Consider the following 20,507-nt stretch of genomic DNA (forward strand, 5'->3'; position numbering starts at 1 on the left):
CATGAATCAATTTTTGTAAAGGTACTGTCCATTAATTTTTTACATTTACGATATATTCAGCGTATAGTAAATGGCATTTTGAATAATTTTTAAATTGAGAGTGGAATAGGCCTATGGGGGAAACCACTATAAAAAAAGCGCACCATGCTATCTACCGCAAGGTGGTGTGGAAATGATAGCGCATCATTTTCTCGCCACGAAAAGGGGGGACGGGTCATTTTTCGGCGCGGTATTGCGATATATCGTAAACCACCATCATGTCTCAGAGAGCGACCCGCCCACCGCTTCGTCGCGCTCGTAGTATCGGATTACGGTGGGACGTCTCTCGTCGCCGCGCGCTTTTACTCACGCAGATTGGCCGATCTGTTTTATTTAATATTTCGTTAATTATTGCGACAATCCCAAAATAATACAGGTCATTCCTTCTTAATTCGAGCCAATCTACTTATTTATTTCATTTTGGTCGAAAATCTACGGACACCCTGTATATGCAGAAACACATTATACAAAAAAAATTAGATGTCTTTCAATAAACATACAATACATTTGATTTATAAAGTTATTTAAAACAAAAATCGATATTATAATATAATTATAATAATTAATATAATTATAATATATCTTTTTTATGGTAATATATTTACAGGTAATTATTTTCTAACAAAGAGCTGTACATAACAAAGAATTATATATAACAAATATATATAACAAATTTATTAAAAATATATTACATGCTTCATTTTTTCATAAATAACAGATTTTTTAAAGAATTTGTAAAAAGAAATTGAATCACAGCTTCAAAATTTTTATAACTGATAAATAATTATTAATAATTATTAATAGTCCAACTTTTAAATACTTTAGAAAAAAATTAAAGAGAATTGAAATAAATTGGGCAAAATCCTTTAAGAAAGAACGAACAATAATAAAGAATAAAAATTATTCTTGTCGTATAACTATTAAGTTCTACTTAAATTACAACTTTTAAACTAAACATTTAAAGCACTCAAAATAATTTTCTAAAAGAAAAAACATTTTTTATTATCTATTTTATTAATTAACAAACTATCATTACATAACAGAAATATCGTGTCTTTACACACACACACACACACCACGCACGCACGCACGCACGCACGCACGCACGCACGCACGCACGCACGCACGCACGCACGCACGCACGCACGCACGCACGCACGCACGCACGCACGCACCGCACGCACGCACGCACGCACGCACGCACGCACGCACGCACGCACGCACGCACCCGCACGCACGCACGCACGCACCCGCACGCACGCACGCACGCACGCACGCCGCACGCCCCCCCGCACGCCCCACGCACGCACGCACGCACCGCACGCACGCACGCACGCACGCACGCACGCACGCACGCACGCACGCACGCACGCACGCACGCACGCACGCACGCACGCACGCACCACGCACGCACGCACGCACGCACGCACGCACGCACGCACGCACGCACGCACGCACGCACGCACGCACGCACGCACGCACGCACGCACGCACGCACGCACGCACGCACGCACGCACGCACGCACGCACGCACGCCACGCACGCACGCACGCACGCACGCACGCACGCACGCACGCACGCACGCACGCACGCACGCACGCACGCACGCACGCCACGCACGCACGCACGCACGCACGCACGCACGCACGCACGCACGCACGCACGCCGCACGCACGCACGCACGCACGCACGCACGCACGCACGCACGCACGCACGCACGCACGCACGCACGCACGCACGCACGCACGCACGCCACGCACGCACGCACGCACGCACGCACGCACGCACGCACGCACGCACGCAACGCACGCACGCACGCACGCACGCACGCACGCACGCACGCACGCACGCACGCACGCACGCACGCACCGCACGCACGCACGCACGCACGCACGCACGCACGCACGCACGCACGCACGCACGCACGCACGCACGCACGCACGCACGCACGCACGCACGCACGCACGCACGCCACGCACGCACGCACGCACGCACGCACGCACGCACGCACGCACGCACGCACGCACGCACGCACGCACGCCCACGCCCCACGCACGCCGCACCCCCCCCCCCCCCCCCCCCCCCCCCCCCACGCACGCACGCACGCACGCACGCACGCACGCACGCACGCACCCGCACGCACGCACGCACGCACGCACGCACGCACGCACGCACGCACGCACCCCACGCACGCCACGCACGCACGCCCACGCACGCACGCCCACGCACCCGCACGCCCACGCACGCCCACGCACCCCACGCACGCCGCACGCACGCACGCCACGCACGCACGCACGCACGCACGCACGCACGCACGCACGCACGCACGCACCGCACGCACGCACGCACGCACGCACGCACGCACGCACGCCACGCACGCACGCACGCACGCACGCACGCACCGCACGCACGCACGCCACGCACGCACGCACGCACGCACGCACCGCACGCACGCACGCACGCACGCACGCACGCCACGCCCACGCCACGCACGCACCGCCACGCACGCACGCACGCACGCCACGCACGCACGCACGCACGCCACGCACGCACGCCACGCACGCACGCACGCACGCACGCACACACACACACATTTTCATTTATAACTAATATTTAATAAATATTATTTAATTATTGAGTAAAACAATTGTGGATATGTATTTTATTTCATTCATTTATGATGTTAATATTGACACTTACATTTAATTTCAATCACGTTATGAATAAATTGTGGCTTAACTTTAGGTTACCCTCCGTTCATTATGCTATACTATGTATACTATGCAGAAACAACACATTATACAAAAAATATTAAGTTTCTTTTTCTATTGAAACATATTAGGTTGTATATAATAATATAATTGTGCATATATATACAAGGTATCCCATTTTAACTTTCACACTCGAATATCTCGAAACCATGTTTATTAACATATTCTTACATTATTTTAATGTAATTCTCGTCTTTTTATAATGACTTCCATAGGTTCAATATTGTGTAGTGTTATATCCATATCTAATTTTATTGCATCTATCTGAGTAATTTTCTCTACTTTGAATACAAATGTTCTTATCAAAATTGCTAAGATAACTTTCATTGAAATCATTGCATATTTCATACCTGCAAAAGCTTGATAGTTATATTTAAGTATATTTCTTTGTGATATGTGTTCTATGTGATTTATTTATGCTTACCTATACAATTTCTGCGTCCAGAACTAAACGGCATGTAATATTTATTAGATGTTCCTTTCTCAGGAAGGAATCTGTCTGGATCAAATATCAACGGATTGGGCCAATACTTTTCATTTCGGTGTAGAGTCAATATTGCCAAAAAAACCTCAGTGCCCTTTGGCAAAATAAACTCTCCTAAACATATATGCTTATATATAATACTGTTATAATAACGTTAGAAAATATTAAAAATTATAAATTGTTAGAAAAATAATAAATAGCTTATATATAAATAAAGCAATAAGAATACAATTTAAATCGTCTTATGTTTTTTCATTTCACAGACAGATATATATTTGATATACAAAATTGCCATTGAACAAATAATATTTTTTATTAAACATTAAAATGATTTTTCAAGTTCTTTTTTATAAAGAATTTTGTTAAATGTAATCTTTAATATTTTTGTTATTCTAAAAGGTATAATTTTTAATAATTTTCATTTTTAATAATTTAATAATTTTTAATTTTCTAAAAGATATTAATGTTGTTTTAAACATAACATCGATGCGTCGACGTGTTACTGCTTGTATTCAGGAAAATGGTGAACATTTTCAACATTTATTGTACCAACAGTTATTGGTCCACCCTATATATATATATATATATATATATATATATATATATATATATATATAGGGTGGACCAATAACTCTGTCCACCTGAAATATCTCCGTTATTTTTAGAGATACAAAAATTTTGTACTTATAAAAGTTGTACTGTACCAAGAGAGCCGTAATATGCTACTAATAATTTTTTGTAGGTGGAGGAGCTTCAGAGATTTTAAGGTTATCTCAATTTTTTTAAACGGAACCCCCATTTTTTATTACCTATTCTTATAGCTTACTTTGAGAGCTTTCCAAAACACTATAATAAAGTATTTCTTCTTTGAGTACTTTTTGAGTTATGAGGATTGAAATCATTTCTTAATTTTACATAAATCATAAAATATCTAATAATATATTCATTTTTCGATTATCTTACCTTAATGCTTTTATGTACAAAATAATGAGAGAAATCAAGTGGTAAAGAAAACATACAGTTGTTTTTAAGAAAAAATATGAAATTGTTAAATTACATATTTGCAAATTATATATATATATATTTTTTTTAAAACAACTATTTTTTCTTTACACCAATTGATTCTTCTATGAACGTTTATAATCCCGTACATTCAAGCACATACACATCCTTGTCATTAGTAGCACCACAGGAACATTTGAAATTTGAAGTTCATTATTTCATTACATTTACTTTCAAGGTCAATTTTAAGATTGACAGAGGTAGTTTCAGAAAAAACATTTGATACAAAAGTTTTCTTATTTTTCATGTACAATTCGAATCTATAATAAAAAGTACCATGTTCCCCTAAAAAAATTCATCTTTCTTCCATTCCCGATGGCGTATTTTCAGTTGGAATTAAAAGTTGAAAATATCACCATTTGATAGAATGTATCCGATTTACTTAAAAATTGTCCGCGATTTTTGATAAAAACCATTTATTTTCATTTCAAAAGAGGTGTATGGGTAGCCTGGGACACTTTATACATATATATGTTATTACAAATATATATATATTCGTAGTTGTCCTTTAAAAATTATTTTTTTTTATTTAAGTTATATATAATAATAATTGTGTATCATAACAACACACACACATACACACATAAAATAAAGAGATAATTATATTTAAAAACAAACCTATTTTTACATCCTCTGTTAGATATCGCCCAATTAAAGGAACAGCAGGAAATAATCTCATAGTTTCTTTAATGACACGATCTAAGTAATCCATATGTTGTAAATCTTCGTATTTAATTGGGGCAGATTTTGGAGTTTTCGTCTCGTAAATTTGCCATAATTCTTGATATACTTTTTCCTAATATATAAAATTAATAACATATACATTTAATTATATAAATATAAATATATGCAATATGTATAAATTATATAAATTATAAATACATGCAATATGTATAAATTATAAGAGACAATTTAAAATTTAAATTAATTTTAAAGTAATTTTATTAATTACATTTACGGATTCGTATTCTGATATTATAATAATGATAAAGATCAATGTACATATTGTATATCTTCGTTAAAGTACTCAATTTAATTACATTAGACACAAAATTCTTATTTAAACGAATTTGTAATAAGTTTCGTACATGACATATACTTTTTTGTTTTCTCGCTTGTTATAAGTTTAGTTATTTTGAAAAAAAAAATATTTATGATATTTATGTTATGTTTATGTTACAAACTAAATTTAAGTTACAATTTGAACAACGCTTCAGCTACATATTTATTCATGATAAATATTTGCAATAATATATATGATTCTACTAACCTCAGTAGTAGAAATTACTTCATAATGCATATATAATAATATATTTAAAAAAAATTTTGAATAAGTTATGATTTGAGTGAATATAATTGAATTTATTAAAAAAGAGTTTTCTTGATTATTGTTTAAAAATATATTTGCCATAGAGAATCGTACGAGAGTAGTTCGATAATAAAGAAAAGTTAATTATTTGATCTATATGTGAGACCTCGAAATCATAAGCATGTATTGTTACATGGAAAAGAGAAGTAAGCATTTGATTTTCATCCACTGATCGCCATTTCAGCAATGAAAAATTGACAATACTTCTGTGACCTTTTAAAAGCACTAATTTTACCACTTTTAAGTAAGCCGTTTCGAAGTTATTGAGCTTTTGGTAGGTAAGATGATTTTTATTTGCTCGAATGTCTATAATAAAAAATGACCCAAAATATCATACGCATCGGTCAGTTATAGTTATATATATTATAGTTAAAAGTAGATCCACCATCATTTATCACTTCTATCTTTATTCGCGGAAAATAATACGATAGCAGTCATCGACTTATCAGGAAAAACTTTATAACTTCAATAACTTCGAAACGGCTTACTGACATGAATCAGAGTATAAAATTTGACTACTACTTCTCTCCTGTATGTGATAATGCATGTTCATGAACTTTGAGGTTGCGCGTACAGATTACAATTACATTATCAATTTCTGTTTACTTGCCGGGCTGCTTATCGGATTATCATTTGCACATTTCGTTTTATTATGAGTAAATTGCTGTGAATAAATTTAATAAATACGTACTTGTATTGATGGAAAATTTGCTAACATAAAGATTGCAAAATCTATCGTAACAGCTGTTGTGTCGAAACCCTAAAGATAAAAATTTCATTTGTTGATTAATATAACAAACAAGTTAAAATAAAAAAGGCTCTAATATATTGAATAGAAAAGTATAAAAAATCAGCAAGAAAAAACGCTAATAAGATTCGAGCATAGTAAATAAATGCATTTATATTGTACGTGTAAAAATTTTCTTTAATAATAATTTTGGTTTAATAATAGTTTCGATTCTTTCTTTGAGCCATCTTCAGCATATAGAGGTAAATAACATGTTGACAAAGAATTAGATGTAAACAAATCAAGATAAACCACTAAATTGCATATGAAGAGGAAGGAAAAATAAATATAACATTTGAATAAAACATTTGAATTTTCAATTTAAATGAATTTCGGCAAATTTTCAGTAATCGTCACATATGTATGACGAAGACATTTGATATCTGTGTGTCTATTAAAACTGTGTAACTATTTTTCTGACGTTTCGTAAATAACATTTATATTATTAATCTCTTATTTAAAAAAAACATCCGAATTACTTCAATCTCGTTATCCTATTAAAACTCGTGATTCATTAATGTATGATATTCGTAATTCGACAGAATTGCAAATTACTTTTATTATTATTATTATTATCATTATTATTATTATTATTATTATTATTATTACTATTATTATTATCATTATTATTATTATCATTATTATTATTATTATCATTATTATTATTATCATTATTATTATTATTATCATTATTATTATCATTATTATCATTATTATCATTATTATCATTATTATCATTATTATCATTATTATCATTATTATCATTATTATCATTATTATCATTATTATCATTATTATCATTATTATCATTATTATCATTATTATCATTATTATCATTATTATTATCATTATTATCATTATTATCATTATTATCATTATTATCATTATTATCATTATTATCATTATTATCATTATTATCATTATTATCATTATTATCATTATTATCATTATTATCATTATTATCATTATTATCATTATTATCATTATTATCATTATTATCATTATTATCATTATTATCATTATTATCATTATTATCATTATTATCGTCATTATTATCATTATTATCATTATTATCATTATTATCATTATTATCATTATTATCATTATTATCATTATTATCATTATTATCATTATTATCATTATTATCATTATTATCATTATTATCATTATTATCATTATTATCATTATTATCATTATTATCATTATTATCATTATTATCATTATTATCATTATTATCATTATTATCATTATTATCATTATTATCATTATTATCATTATTATCATTATTATCATTATTATCATTATTATCATTATTATCATTATTATCATTATTATCATTATTATCATTATTATCATTATTATCATTATTATCATTATTATCATTATTATTATTATTATTATTATTATTATGCTATTAATTGCGTGTTTTTAGTAATCTGTCCGATTGCTGATTAATACAACACAATCTATATCTGAAATTCTACACATTATATTTTTATTTGATTAGTTAAAGAGAAGATTTTTATGAAGTATTTAATTTAAGTATTTGAAGGAATGCAATTTGTTCGTATGTATAAAATAAAATTATATTCTTCATATTATATCTCTAAAATGTTCGAAAAAAGACACGTAGAACATATATACATATGGTATAGAACATATTTATGATATGTTAAAAAACATATAAGGCAATTCATGTTATCAATACTGTGGCCGATTCTTTATGTTTTTTATTTATATTAATTTTTTGCACGGCATAGGCGTCGTTACGACGCCAAACATTTTATAATAAAATTATTTATGATATTTATTTTTCAGTCAATTATAATGAAATTATTTATAATGCTGAGAACAGTAATGACGATAGTTAGGTAGAATTTTTTTATTCTATAGAATAACATTTTTTTAACGTTCACTAAAGATATCAGAAAAATGCCTTGGAATTGCTGATAGGCCATATGATAAAATTAGTTGGAGTGTCTAAGTTAAATAATATTAATTATATTGTAACAATATATTATTTATTTTTGTATGCTGAAGATAATTCATAAATAACCAAAACATTATTATTAAAAAGAATTTCAATACAAAATAAGTACGTTTATTTTGTTAGGCTTGATTCTTCTTATTCTTATTCTTCCTCGCTTTTTTATATTTAATATAATAAATTTTGTTTATTTATAAACAAATATAATTAACGTAGAAATTATATAGAATTATTTTACATACCGCTAATATCATTGTAATTAGATTATCATGTATCATCTCTTGCGGGTACTTATGAGATAATAAAATCTGTAGAAGTGTTTTATCTATATCGTATAGAAAATAAAATGTAAAATTTTGAGCGTGTGTGTATATGTTAAGTAGTGTCTAAATCTTATAATAGCAAAATTAAATGTGTCACTTTGGAAATTAATATTGAAAATAAATTTAGAAAAAGAAAAATATCTTTAATAATGATCAAAATTAGGAATTTTAATAGTGTTTTAAGAATTTAAACAAACATTTTAATAATATTGTAAGTTTATGAAAAAAAGTTATTTTCACAACTTAAGATGCTTGAATCATAGAACAATAAAAAACATACAAATAAAACATGGATAAAAACTTACGAGTTGTATTCTGTTGGTATTCTGTGCAGTTGGTATCTTCTTCATTTAATGCATACATGTGCTGTTGTATTATCTGTGTAATAATACATTATATAATAAATATACATATAAATATACATATAAATATAAATATAAATATAATAATAAATTATATAATAAATATACATATAAATATATGTATATGTATATGTATATATATATATATATATGTATATATATATACATATACATATACATATATATACATATACATATATATATATATACAGGGTCTACCAAAAGTGTGGAAACCCCTAAATATCTCGGAAAATATACGTTTTACAGAAAAGTGTTTCCAACAAAAGTTGTAAGGTTTAAGAAGATCTATATACTGATTCTATCAGTTTGACCTTGGATGGCGTCGTCAAGGTCAGGTCAAGGTCACATTGACTTTTTTAAATGACACCCCCTACATTTGATTGCATATTCTTATAGCTTAATTCAAGAGCTTTCCAAAACACTATAATAATGTTCATTTTTATTAAGTACTTTGCGAGTTATGAGGGTTGAAATAATTTCTTAATTTTACATAAACCATAAAATATCTAGTAAACCATTCATTTTTCGATTATCTTACCTTCATACTTTTATGTACAAAATAATGAAAGGAATCAATTGGTGTAAAGAAAACATACAGTTGTTTTTAAGAAAAAATATGGAATTGTTAATTGCAAATTACATATTTTTTCTTAGAAACAACTATGTGTTTTCTTTACACCAATTGATTCCTCTCATTAATTTGTACATAAAAGTATGAAGGTAAGATAATCGAAAAATGAATGGTTTACTAGATATTTTATGGTTTATGTAAAATTAAGAAATTATTTCAACCCTCATAACTCGCAAAGTACTTAATAAAAATGAACATTATTATAGTGTTTTGGAAAGCTCTTGAATTAAGCTATAAGAATATGCAATCAAATGTAGGGGGTGTCATTTAAAAAAGTCAATGTGACCTTGACCTGACCTTGACGACGCCATCCAAGGTCAAACTGATAGAATCAGTATATAGATCTTCTTAAACCCTACAACTTTTGTTGGAAACACTTTTCTGTAAAACGTATATTTTCCGAGATATTTAGGGGTTTCCACACTTTTGGTAGACCCTGTATATGTATATATATATATATATATATATATATATATATATATACATATATATATATATATACATATATAATATATAATGTTATAAGTTAAATTATTTATTAATATTCCCACTTACTTTATTTATAAAAGAATGTAAGAAGTTTATAGCCTTTCGCTGTTCTCGTCCCACAGCAGTGAGATTGAATATCAAATCAAAATATAAGAACGGATTTCGAACTCTGGACTTAAAAGTATTTCTCAAGCTAAAAAATTTTTCTCTTAAAATATTTTATATTATATAAGCACTTGCATGATATAAGCACATAATTAACTAATTATAGTTATTAAGTTCTATACGAATAAATTAAGAAACTAATATTATTCTCATAGTTATACATCAAAAATATTATTCATAATAAAGATTTAATTTGAAATATAATTGCTACTTGTACATTTAAAAAAATTCTTTTGAAAGTGCAATCTCTTAAAAAATGCATAAAATATTTTTAAATAAACTTATCATTATCATGATTTTTATATACATTAACATAAGAAATTGAGAGTTAAAATTATTTTACCTCGCAATTACTTCGAGACATTGATTGATTTCATCGGATAGAAATTCCATTTTGATATCCGTCATTGTGCCTTTATAATGTCATGGAAAATAAAGTAATTAGTTAAGATATTAATTATTAATTTATATATATATATATATATATATAGTATTATATATATATATATATATATATAGTATTATATATATATATATATATATATTTATATATATATATATATATATATATAGTGTTATATATTTGGTAAACAAATGATACGAAATTTTTAAACAGAAAATGAATGTTTCGTTATAAAATACTCTTGAAAATTACGATTAGATCTATATAAGATTGCACTTGTTTCATTAATTTTATTATACACAGGGTGTTCCTGAATTCAATGCCAAAATTGATACGGCGGCTTTAGGACATGAAAACATGTCGAAAATGTTAATAAACATATGTCTGAATTCGAATGGTTTTGGAGTTATAAGATAATAAAATTTTCTAAAGCTTTCTTAAGACAATATAAATTGAAATAAAAGTTGTTTAATGTTCTTTATATTGTTTAAAGCTTTAAAAAGATGCTCAAAAATTCACATTTTTAATGTTGCGGATGTTATTTGTAGAACTCTAAATATTTTCCAAAATGCTCGAAACAATTTATTAATTTCTATTAGAAAGTGTATCGAAGTCGACGAAAGAATTTTTCAGCATTTTTTGTAAAGCTTTAAACAAAATAAAGAACATTAAATAACATTTATTTCAATTTATATTGTCTTAAGGAAGCGCTTTATAATCTTATAACTCCAGAACCGTTCGAATTCGAATATATGTTTAACATTTTCGACTTGTTTTCATGCTTAAAGCCGCTGTATCAATTTTGGTCCAGAATGCAGGGACATCTTTTATATGTATATATGAATTCATTATATCTAATGTTAAAAAATTTAACAGCACATTTAATACATTTTATCATTAAAATGTTTTAGAAAGTAAAATATATAAAACTCAAAAAAACAATAGACACAGTAGCATCTTGAAACTATATATAGCAACAACGAAGTGAATTGTGTATCTATATGTGAATCGCCTAGTTATAAAAATAATAGACTATCGGATCTCACAAAGTAACAGTTAAACCATTCAAAATCTTAAACGATAGCTTGGATCTCATCATACCAAGGAAATATCTGTACTTTTGTCCTATTCTCTAAAAGTGAATCAGTGAAAATATTACCAATTTAAACAGTAAAATAAGATTTCACTGAGACTCAGTGAGTATTTTACTGATCTTCAGTAGAAACGCTTATTTTTTATAATTTTATCTTATTATCTTACTGATTATGGTCAGTTAAAGTAAAATTCACTGTAAAATCGCTAGTTTGTTCGTTTACTGCTATGATCGCTATCTCTCTCGTATTTAAGTTTTAGTTTCATAAGAATTATATAAAGTATGCAATATATAATATAAGAATATAAAGTTTGCAAAGAGCGACAGATAAAATTAAAAATATTATTTCGATTTTCTGATACAATAGAGAGGCTTTAAATATTAAATCGATTTTATAAATCGGATAAATAAATGTTTGGCGACTTAATAAAAATTATTCGCTCGTTATAAAATAATAAGTTCAATGTGCATGTAATTTAAATAAAATAAAATAAAATTTTTAATATTATAAGTATTTAATAAATATAAATAAAATTTTTAATTTTGTATAAGTGGAGATTAGATGGAGAGATGAATTATAGTTTAATATTACTGATTATTTCAATCAGTGTATTATCACTGAAAAACAATAAATAGTCACTGATTACAGGCAGTTAAGTATAACACTGTAAATAAGTGATATTTTATTGAAAGAAATTATTAATTAATAATTTTGTAAAAATTATCTTTATATTAACTTCATTTAATATTAACTTTATTTAATATTATCTTTATATTAATTTTATTTAATATTATTTAATTTATAAGATCTATAACACAATTATCATATATATCATTAATGCCTTTTATTTTCTCTTGTAAATTATTTTTTTTTTTTAATATTAACGGTAACAGATATGCAACTATTTTATAAATAAATAAAAATATTTAAACTTACTACAGGCAGTACTCAGAGCATATTTAGCTATATGATTGTGAAGTATGATTTTCTTCCTATTTAGTCCAATTTTTTCTAATTGATCTGTCAGTATCAAAGATTGTTCCACAAATACATAAAAAAACTTTTGTAATGCAATTGTACTAAAATTCGGTGCTATTATTTTTCGATTTTTAATCCATATTAATTCTGAAATAAGTATCATAAGAAGTTACAATATAGAAAAAGAATATGAAATATATGAATAAAAATGGTATGAGAAAATGTTATTAGAAATTTAATTATTAATAATTTCAAATTTGTCGTATTGGTATCGAATAGTAAATAAAAATATTATACGACTGGAATGTAAATGAAATATAAAAGCTACTATTTTTAATTATGTTATTTAATTATGTGATTTAAATATTAGAAAGAGAGAAAGTGAGAGGAAAAGAGAGGGGGGGGGGGGAGAGATAGAGAGGAAGAGAGAGAGAAAGATAAAGCTGTTATTTGTAATTTTACTAATATGACAATAAGACTGAAAGATTTTATATTTTAGACTTTTCTGACTGAAATCCGAATGCTCACTATTCATAATGTATAATTATTGCAACTGCTGATAAAGTAAAATAAAATAAATCTTTTATGTTTTGAATCTTTTATATCTTTTACATTTTGAATTATTATAATAATCATTAATATTATTAATAGTCATTATTGTTGAGAATTATTAATAGAAATGTGATTATTATAATATTTTTTCTGTTGTTAATTATTCCGACTGACGTTCTAGAGCGTCACAATATCCTGTGAAGCCATGCTTCTAAGCCATGCTTAGAAAAAAGCACTCAAAATCTGTGAAATACTTAAAAAAATCCCCTTAAATGTTTTCCGACACCTGAAAAACCAGGGCAAATCCGGGAAAAAGTCAACGAATAGGAGAACTAATTAGAAGTTACTTTAAATTTTATTATACTAAAATATCTTACCGGGTGCTGTGAGCAATCCTTTACCGAATACTGGTTCAATAAATTTATATAGTATATTTTTCTCTACAATTTTATTGTTTTCTAAAATTTCCTATAATGTTATGTAAAATTTTATATATTTTTTAAATATTTTCAATGTATATTTGTTTGTATTATTTTGATAATTAAGATATGAATAGTTCATATGAATAGTTGACATATGAATACTTCAATAGGCAAATAATACAAATTTATCTAAATTTGATATCGAGTTATTAACAAATTTGAAATACAAGTAATGGAATTAGTATAATTATATTGAATTCTTTAATTTTTAAAGTTTCAGATCGCATAGTTAAAGTTTTAATTATCTTTTTATATACTTATGGTACAAAACGCATAAAGCTTTATTTCTCAAATTTTTATTTTCCGGATATGTATTATTTGATATTTGAGTTATTCATATACTTCAAAAAATCACTTAGATTAGTGATAAATTATTGTTAATTTATTAATAAGATATGAAAAAATATGAAATATTATTATTTATTTGGAATATATATATATATATATATATTGTTGCAATCTCGCCGTCAAGATCTTGTCACCCGGTATTACACTCGATATCGATCGGTCGTTTGAACAAAAGAATGGTCGGTCGTTATGGTGACTAAAAAATAATACCGTATTCAGATCTAAATTTGAATTGATCGCTCGCATATTCATAAATTATATATTTCTGTATTTAATAATTGTGTTGTGCATAAAGTTATTTCTGTTCTTAAGAGTGTGAAGCGAAAACGCAACAAAAGAAATATATACACACATATTTTCAAAATAAATATAAATTTGCATTATTCTTGAAATATATGACACTATTTTTTTACCTGAATTTGTTTTGCCTTATGTATTACAATAAATAATTTGTTCCCCATTAAAAGTTTAAATGGGGATGGATAATTATTTATCAATTTTATCATAACATTTAAAAATTCTAAAAAATAAATTTTATGGTTTATCATATAAAGTAATTTATGAATATTTGATTATAATTAATATTAACTATAATTAATTTTCGGATAAATATTTGTATCTTTTTATTATATTACCATCAGAACTCCGCCGAAGAAAATAATAAGCACTTCCAATAAGAGGAAATGCTTTTGGACCAGGCAGAATGTTTTCCGTTTTAATAGAAGATCGTCGATGACAGTAATTTAAGATAAAATAACTTACCAGTAAAATTAATGACACAATTACAAAAAACATTATTAAAAAAATGATAACATTAAAATAGTAATATGATTACATATTAATATTACCTTCTGTTCTACTGTTACTACGTTCTGTTATGGTTGCTTTTATTATGTTTTCCCCACCCAATCGTACTATTACAAATTCAAAAAATCATAATTTACATAATGCGTCCTTCTAATTAGAAAGTAAACGTATTAGTATATTGAAATAGCAAATTTGGCAAGTATAAGTTATTTCATCTTATATTACAGTCATCGATAAAGACAGTAATTTAATTTCATCATCGATTAGATCAATCGTACTATAATAAATTAAAAGAAACACAATTTACATAATGCGTCCTTCCGATTAGAAAGTAAACGTATTAATTTATTGAAATAGCAAATCTCACATATAAAAGATTTCAAGAATTTTTCAGTTAAAAAAAAAATTAGATAAGTTGTGATTTAAAATGCAATTTTTTTATAAGATTTTATACGATAATAATTTTGATGTTATATTTTAAATAATAATTTTCACTCTGCTATTTTTTAAAATTCTTTTAACTTAATGTTAGATTTTATCTATTTTATCTTTGAAGAAAGAAAATCAAATCTTTCAATAAAATTCAAGTCATTTTAAAAAAAGATAAGTATGAATGAAAATATTAATCAACATAAATCTTACTTTTGATTCTTTCTCTTTCTTTCTCTCTTTCTCTCTCTCTCTCTCTCTCTCTGGTTCTAGGATTATATTATATAAACATTGTAGATGTGTATTGTACATATGTATGTTTACAAACATGAAGATTAGATATGTACATATATGTATATATATATATATATATATATATATATATATAAAGATTAAATATATATATGTATATTTATATATGCAGGATATTTCAGGATGTGTTAAATATCCTAATTTAAAATATAATTTTAGGACCGCATGAAAAAAATTTTCCTCTAAGAATGTGCTTATAAATATTTTGTTTCAGAGATATTTGGTTTTCTCTACTATCAATAAAGAGAAAGGTTTATGCATTCAGCTATTTCTGTTTTTCATAGATTTCCCCTGTCTCATAGAATAGAGATCGATTTATTATGTATGTTATATATGTTAATATGCTAATAATAAGGCTAAGCTAGTCTTTATAGTATCTTGTGGATAACATAAATAAAAAATATCAATATTTGTAGAAAAGTACATTTTATAATTTATTTATATGTGTCAATACTATATTGTACTGCAATTATGTAAAAATATCATATATGGTAACAAATTATTTCAAGATTAAATTTCTAACTTAAAATATGTCCTAACTTAAAACTAACTATATTAATTTAGGACCTCTAAATAAGTATCGGAATTGTAATATCATTCCTAACTTTGTATTATACTTTTTATGTAGCAATCATTTATCGGCTGTTCTTCCGAAATCATGTTCCGATTTGGGTCAAATTTTGTAAATAAGTTCCTTTCAGATAAAATAAAAAAATGCTTAAAAAATATCTTAATTTTTGAATCGCGAAAAATCCTTCTCGTGTACTTCTTTTTTATCTAACAATGTCATCTAATAATGTCATTTGACATCTAAAGTTACAGAAAAGTTAGAAATGATATCACAATACCGATATTTGTTTAGAGGTCTTAAATTTATATTTTAGGACATTTAATTCTCAAATAATTTGTTACCGTATATATTATTTTTACATAATTGACATATAGCATTGACACATAAATAAATTATAACTTATCTTTCCACAACCATCGATATGTTTTTTTACTTATCCTATCAACATGATACTAGAAAGACCAGCTAGCTTTAATAATATAGTTAGTAAACCGGTTTTTGTCTTAAAAGGTAGGAGAAATCTATAAAAAACAGAGATAGCATTCTGAATGCATGAACTTTTGTCCTGATGAATAGAAAAAAACCAAATAAATGGAACACATGTGCATGACAAGAAACACTCCAACTATCAAAAGAAAAATACTATGCAATATAAGTAATCTACTTGAACAAACTCTACGTTTATGCATTTAACATTTAACATTTAACATTTAAAATAAATTAACTAACTTGACGGATCAAGTATAAAATATATAAATTTAACTAAATAATTAGGCAATATCGAGCCAACGCAGATGTAAGGCATGAAGCAATAAAAAACTACTTCCATACTCCACATTTTATTGATGATCAGTCATACGTTTCGGACTTTTTTCGAGCCTTCTTCAGTGAAATACAGTCAAATAGTTCGACAATACGCGAGCATCTTAACTGCACGTCCGATCTATGAATCTCCTAACGGTATAAGACGCAAGGAAAGTTGCATCGGACACAAAAAACGCGTCGGAGAAAGACACCAACATCTCGCTATGTCCAACGACACTTAACCGACAATTAGCGGAACGAGAAATTCATTCTCGTTCCGTTAATTGTCGATGAAGTGTCGTTAGACATCAATAAAGTGTGGATTTTGAAGTAGTTTTTTATTGCTTCATGCCTTACATCTGCGTTGGCTCGATATTGCTTAATTATTCAGTTAAATTTATATATTTAACATTTAACATTTAACATTTATTTTTCTATGTACGCAAAGAAAAATACTTGACATAGCAGCCATATAATTGACTCTTGCCATGCCCTCTCATTGCGCAAGATATATATATATATATATATATATATATATATATATATAAGTAGTGATACTAAGAGAGTTCTAACCCAGGTCCTCTCAGGGGGGGTGAGGCGCGAGGGGAACCGCGGTGCGGGGGGAGTGACGTCACGCGCGGGGAAGGAGGAACCGCGGCGCGGTGGGTGACGTCACCCGCGGGGAAGGGGGATCCGCGGCGCGAGCGATGGACGAGGGGGTCCGCGAGGTGAAGGGGGATCCGCGGCGCGAGCGATGGACGAGGGGGTCCGCGAGGTGAAGGGGGATCCGCGGCGCGAGCGATGGACGAGGGGGTCCGCGAGGTGAAGGGGGATCCGCGGCGCGAGCGATGGACGAGGGGGTCCGCGAGGTGAAGGGGGATCCGCGGCGCGAGAGATGGACGAGGGGGTCCGCGCAGTGAAGCGGCGCGAGTGATGGACGAGAGGGTCCGCGCGGTGAAGGGGGAACCGCGGCGCGACCGATGGACGAGGGGGTCCGCGCAGTGAAGGGGAATCAGCGGTGTGAGAGATGGACGGTGGTGTGAGAAGGACAGCGCTACGTGTGGGAAAAGGACAGTGCAAAGTGTGAAGAGGACAGTGCGACAAGGATGGCGTTAACGTGGGACAAGGACGATGTATAGGTGGGAAAAGGACGACGCAAAGGTAAGTGAACAACGAATATATGAAAGAGAGAGAACGATAGCGCCAAGATGACATGTACAAGAGAGAGAACGATAATATCGCGAGACTTGAAATTAGCGCGTGCGAGAGAGAACGATAGCGCGAAGATGACGCGTGCGAGAAAGAGATATCGCGAGACTTACAACTAGTGCGCCAGAGAGAACGATAGCGCGAAGATGACGCGTGCAAGAGAGAACGATATCGCGATGCTTATAACTAACGCAAGAGAGACGCAAGGATGGGGACGCGAGGAGAGGCACGTAAATAATTAGATTTTTTTTTCTCAATTAAAATATATAAAATTTATTAAAATGTGTGTGTTAATACAATTGTGTGTGTGTGTGTGTGTGTGTGTATGTACTTAAAATTATAATTAATAAAATAAAATATAATATAATAATAATAATAATATAATAAAATAATAATATAATAATAATAAAAATAATTTGTGGGTGCGGGGGGGGGTGGAGGGGCCAGGGGAGCCAGGTGAGGCGGCCGCTCCTGTAACAGAAGAAAGACACATCTCATTAGATTTTAATAATTATTTTATAATAATTTATTTAATATAAAAATAATACTTACAATGTTATCCATTTATTTAATTTGTACAAATGGGGCACATATTGCATGGTAATATTTGATGTAAATTTTTCTTGCACTCTTTGCAATAAGTGCCCATTAATAGAGCACAATAATCCGTTTTATGTTTTCGAACGGAGTATACGTTGTGAAATGATGATGCTAATCTTAAAAAACAATCGGAACAATACTTAGTTCCGTCTTCCATATCATAATAATAATATTTAATGCGACACATTTTTATAGTAACATCCAGATTATTTATTTCCATCACGTTTAAATGTTTATATTTTTTCAGTCTTAATTCTTCATCATTATCACTGGCATAATCTGAATCCACTAAGGATGGTATTTCCTCCTCTTCGGATTCTTCCTCAGAGCCATCGACATCCATTTGATTTCCATCTTCGACTATAACAACCTCTTCAATGTCCTCATCAGCGATAATAACATCTTCGTCTTCAATGTTGATGATGATTACATCTTCGTCTTTATCATCGATGAAAATTACGTCTTCTTCGGCCATTGCACTAACGTAACATACAAGACTAACGAAATGCAAAGAACAACGAAATAATATTCTAATGTCGCAGACTCCTCTTCATTATATATCTTTTTAATATCTCGCGTCTCATTCCAACTAGAGCATCGCGTCTCATCTACCTCAGCATTTCTCTACATCTTTGGCGGAGCGTGTTGAGAAAAATTCTCAACTATTCTTATTCGTATGGAAGGAAAGAAATAAAATCATAGATTGAATAAAAATAATTATTTATTGCACGCATCGTAAAGAATATCATTTACAGCACATGTTAATAATTCGCAATCGATCAATGATTCACTGTCAAAGACATCACTCTCGCGTATCGTTTTTACAGCATCACATACAGTAGTAATATTATTACGTTGTAATACAGTTTCAAATTGTTTAAATTTTTCATTTATGAGATACGTATTCTCGCATAACCAATTATGCATATGATCGATACAATTTTCAAAATTAAATAAATGTAATAATGTTTCTGGTTTCATGTACAACGAATTTTCGCATAATGCAAGTTTTACAATTTTTGATTGATACATTTCAATCGTTAAATCTCCAATTCTTAATGGGGGAGTAGTCGATTGTAGAAATTGTTCAACGTCTGCTTGCTTCCGCATCAACAAATTCCACGTTGAAAAGGACAACACTATTTGATTGCCTCGATTATCGCCGAGAATCAGTTCCACGTACGATACAGCTCCAACGCGTATTCCAACGTCCAAATACTTGTACGACGTCGGGGTTAGAGCGTACCTTCTTCCAAGTATGCGAGCCGCACGACGAGGCTGAATACTATAAAAATATAAATAATTAGACAACAATATTAAAAATCAATAAGTAACAAATTTTTTAAACGATTTAAACTTACGTGTCGCATTTTTGCTTCTTACACGGTGGAGTTTCACCGTTTCGAATCGGAACGTAGAAATTCATAT

At 30.2% G+C, this 20,507-nt stretch overlaps 1 protein-coding gene across 1 annotated transcript; it reads right to left on the reverse strand.

Moving 5' to 3' along the window:
- Window positions 1-2,695: 2,695 nt before the first annotated feature.
- On the reverse strand, window positions 2,696-15,160 carry LOC105247904 (cytochrome P450 4V2). Its single transcript, XM_025407753.1, has 12 exons — window positions 14,983-15,160; window positions 14,761-14,867; window positions 13,895-13,985; window positions 12,924-13,112; window positions 10,834-10,903; window positions 10,392-10,518; window positions 9,128-9,200; window positions 8,742-8,824; window positions 6,417-6,485; window positions 4,975-5,152; window positions 3,235-3,408; window positions 2,696-3,160 (listed from the first exon to the last, which is right to left on the reverse strand). Exons 1-12 carry the CDS (start codon window positions 15,140-15,142, stop codon window positions 2,988-2,990), a joined length of 1,494 nt encoding a protein of 497 aa, XP_025263538.1. The 5' UTR covers window positions 15,143-15,160; the 3' UTR covers window positions 2,696-2,987.
- Window positions 15,161-20,507: the final 5,347 nt, after the last annotated feature.

This window comes from Camponotus floridanus, unplaced genomic scaffold (assembly GCF_003227725.1).
Source record: "Camponotus floridanus strain SB8 unplaced genomic scaffold, Cflo_v7.5 scaffold187, whole genome shotgun sequence".
NCBI classification, from domain to species: Eukaryota; Metazoa; Arthropoda; class Insecta; order Hymenoptera; family Formicidae; genus Camponotus; species Camponotus floridanus.

Coding starts and splice junctions, on each gene's coding strand:
- LOC105247904 (XM_025407753.1), bottom strand. CDS start 15,142: ATGTTTTTTGTAATTGTGTCATTAATTTTACTGGTAAGTTATTTTATC. Junction 14,868..14,982: donor TCTTCGGCGGAGTTCTGATG/GTAATATAATAA, acceptor TTTATTTTTTAG/AATTTTTAAATGTTATGATA. Junction 3,409..4,974: donor AACAGAGGATGTAAAAATAG/GTTTGTTTTTAA, acceptor ATATATGTTTAG/GAGAGTTTATTTTGCCAAAG.